Source organism: Saprolegnia parasitica, assembly GCF_000151545.1.
Source record: "Saprolegnia parasitica CBS 223.65 unplaced genomic scaffold supercont2.68, whole genome shotgun sequence".
Taxonomy (NCBI): Eukaryota; Oomycota; class Saprolegniomycetes; order Saprolegniales; family Saprolegniaceae; genus Saprolegnia; species Saprolegnia parasitica.
Window position 1 is genome coordinate 106,504 of NW_012156462.1, and position 2,813 is coordinate 109,316.

General features: G+C 57.7%; 2 protein-coding genes across 2 annotated transcripts in view; both read right to left on the reverse strand.

Annotated features, from left to right (window-relative positions):
• The window catches only part of SPRG_20988 (hypothetical protein), a gene marked incomplete at both ends in the record, with an annotated part of 4,142 nt that extends 3,765 nt beyond the window's left edge, over nucleotides 1–377 (reverse strand). The window contains one exon of the mRNA XM_012350684.1: nucleotides 45–377. Within this exon, the coding sequence (XP_012206074.1) occupies nucleotides 45–377 (333 nt within the window). The remainder of the gene's footprint in view (nucleotides 1–44) is intronic.
• A 652-nt stretch (nucleotides 378–1,029) lies between these two features.
• The window catches only part of SPRG_20989 (hypothetical protein), a gene marked incomplete at both ends in the record, with an annotated part of 2,741 nt that continues 957 nt past the window's right edge, over nucleotides 1,030–2,813 (reverse strand). The window contains one exon of the mRNA XM_012350685.1: nucleotides 1,030–2,782. Within this exon, the coding sequence (XP_012206075.1) occupies nucleotides 1,030–2,782 (1,753 nt within the window). The remainder of the gene's footprint in view (nucleotides 2,783–2,813) is intronic.

Here is a 2,813-nt window from a genome sequence, read left to right on the forward strand (position 1 = left end):
CCGACTGGTACGGGTTGAGCGCAATGCACATGTCGCCCGTGTACGTCGTATGGATGCTCGGCGAGGAAGCGCGCCTTGACGTTGTACAAGATCGCGGCTTCGTGGAGGTAGCTGAGCGTGATCATGTCGTCGACACCAACCGCTTCGTTCTGCATCGGCAGCGCCGACGACGCGCCGGCGTTCTTGGCGGCCATGAGCGCCAGCGTCTTCTTGTCGCGCAGGTCGATCTCGCGGACGCTTACCGCGCCGTCGAGGCCGCGGACCTTGGCGCGGACCGTCTGCGCGATCGGGTCATGGGCGACGACGTCGGCCGGTAGCCACACATGCGTCTCGTCTGGCACGTACACGCGCGTCCCAGCGACCATCTCGAGGCCCATGCTGCTGCTGTCCTCTTCGTGTCACGCACAGTCACGCCGAAAATGGTGTAATGCAGTATCCGGATATGGGCTTGCCTTCCGGACACGTCGTAGAAGCGAGACGTAGCTGGCAACCATTCCGCAGTTCGCGACAAGGGCCCATGGAGAGTATGTCGTTCGTTCGATACGACCACGCTCTGTAGTATGTATGCTCTAAGAAGGGATCGTGCCGTTGTGATCGCCGCATGCTAGCGTGACGGCAGGCGCCGGTCGACCCAAAATTGCACTGTTTTTTACAATGTAATGTTGTACAGCGCTGCCGCAAGAAAACAGGTGTTGACGCTGCGATGCGAGCCGCACAATGATAAACCAGTTAGCTGTATGTAGGCCGAACAAGAGTGCGAGGGACAAGTGAAGCGGTGCCACGGCTCTTGGGGCTTGAACACACTGTCCATGAACGGTGCGAAGCCACGTTTGACCAACAGCACAGAGTGTGTCCATGGACATGTTAGAGGTTCCTTTGCCCCGCTTTCCATGCAGTCCGTCACAAAAGACTCGAGATGTTGTACGTACTGCGATTAACCATCCTCTCGACACGTGCGATGTCAGGCTGGTCATGGGTTCGAGCTTTGATAAAAAAACGTTTTTAAAGACGAATAAATGCGCTATTTACTCAGTTGTCGCGCTTGGCGATGCGGACATAATACTCGTCCGTCGTCGCAATCCAGTCGGGGTGTTGGATCGTACCGTCCGTTTGCACATAGGGCATTTTGCGCTCGGTGTTCTGGGCCATTGTGTCGAGGTCTATGAGGCCATAGACAAAGTACTGGTGGTCAAATACATTCGACAAGTTGATCGACTGCGTTTCCATGAGGACGCTCAGCGGCACGTAAATGAGCTCTTCGTCGCGAATGAGGTCCATGGACGACCAATAATACGGAAAAATGATGTTGTAGAACGGCGACGCCTTGGAAATGGGCTGCCGACCGATGCCGACGAGTCGAAGCGCGGCCGTGACGAGCTTAAAGTACGGCAAAAAAACACCCGAGCGCAATACCGCCATGACGACGAGCCACACGAGCGCGAGCCAGAGCTGGTTGTGAATCCAGCTCAGCGCTGGCACGGTCGCCCGAAGGATGCATATTTCAGCCACTAGAATCGCCAAAACCGAGACGGGCAGGACGCCGAGAAGCACCGCCGCGACGCCGTAGCCCTTGAGATCAATCGCGATGCCAGGCATGCGGTCCATGAAAACGAGTGCGAAGAAGACCCACGAGTACGCAGCGAGTCGCACGAGCTCTTCGATATTGGCAAAGTGCCCCAAGACATTGACGTCGCAGACATAGACAGCATCGAGCGAGACATCAGTGATGGCGTCGGTCCATTGGCAGTGGTTTTGGCTCGCACCAATGTGCCACTCGAGGAACGAGAGAAACCCAATGCAGCGCATCGACGTTCGGTAGTGGCTCCAAATGACGTTCGAGATGCTTGAATTCGTGACGCTAAACAGCAGCTGCGCCTTCTTGCGCTTGCTAATGGGCATCGCCCGCATCCATTCGTACGTCCTTCGGAGGTACACGGCGATGCGGATGAAAAAGTACATGTACCCGGCCAGCGACAGCAGCGCAATGAAGTTGAGCACCGTTGTCTCGGACCCATTGGCTTTGGTCATGACTAGCGAGGCCTGCGTGCCTTGCGCGAGCATGTCCATGACGTAGCTCGGGTACTCGGTGTCGGGGGGGCGCCCCCCGATCAAGCACGCGAGGATTGCGACGGGCCCCGCCGTACCGTTAATCACGAGCGTGTTACGTACGCCGTTGAGCGACTGGTACGTCACTTGGAGGTGCGAAGTGCCTGCGCCAAAGCAGCGGACATCCACAAACACGTCGGCGAGGCCGTGCGCGGTTGTGTCGACTGACGCTTGGCAGACGCCCCCTCGCATATAGGTCACGGTTGTGCCGCCACTCGCCGACGAGTTCATGCACGTCGAGAAGCAGCCGTCGCCCACCAAACACATCTCTTCGAGCGCATTGGAGGTTGTCCGAGGAGTCTGTGTGGCGTTGGCGACGATCGTTTGAAAGAGCGCCTGCCACGCCGAGAGGTTGCCGACGTTCACATACGAGATCGAGTGCAGTGGTGCGATCGTCCGGCGCTTGTACGTGTACGGCGTGATGCGTTGATTTGAAGGGCCCTTCTCGAACGCATTGTTGTCGTTGTAGCGAGTACCCGCCAGCACCGAGAGGTACTTGCCGTTGAAAAAGGCTGGCAACGTTGTCGCTACCTTGGCAAAGCACTCGGTCGCGTTCGGCAACCCCGAGATCGGGTTGACGTACTGCAACGTGCAATACCACGCCGTCTCGCGCGGGTTCAAAATCGCACTCAAGTGCCCGCTGCCTGTCGTGAGAACGGTCGACGGGTCCCGACCACTGATCTGGTACGTGACGGAACCAGATCGGT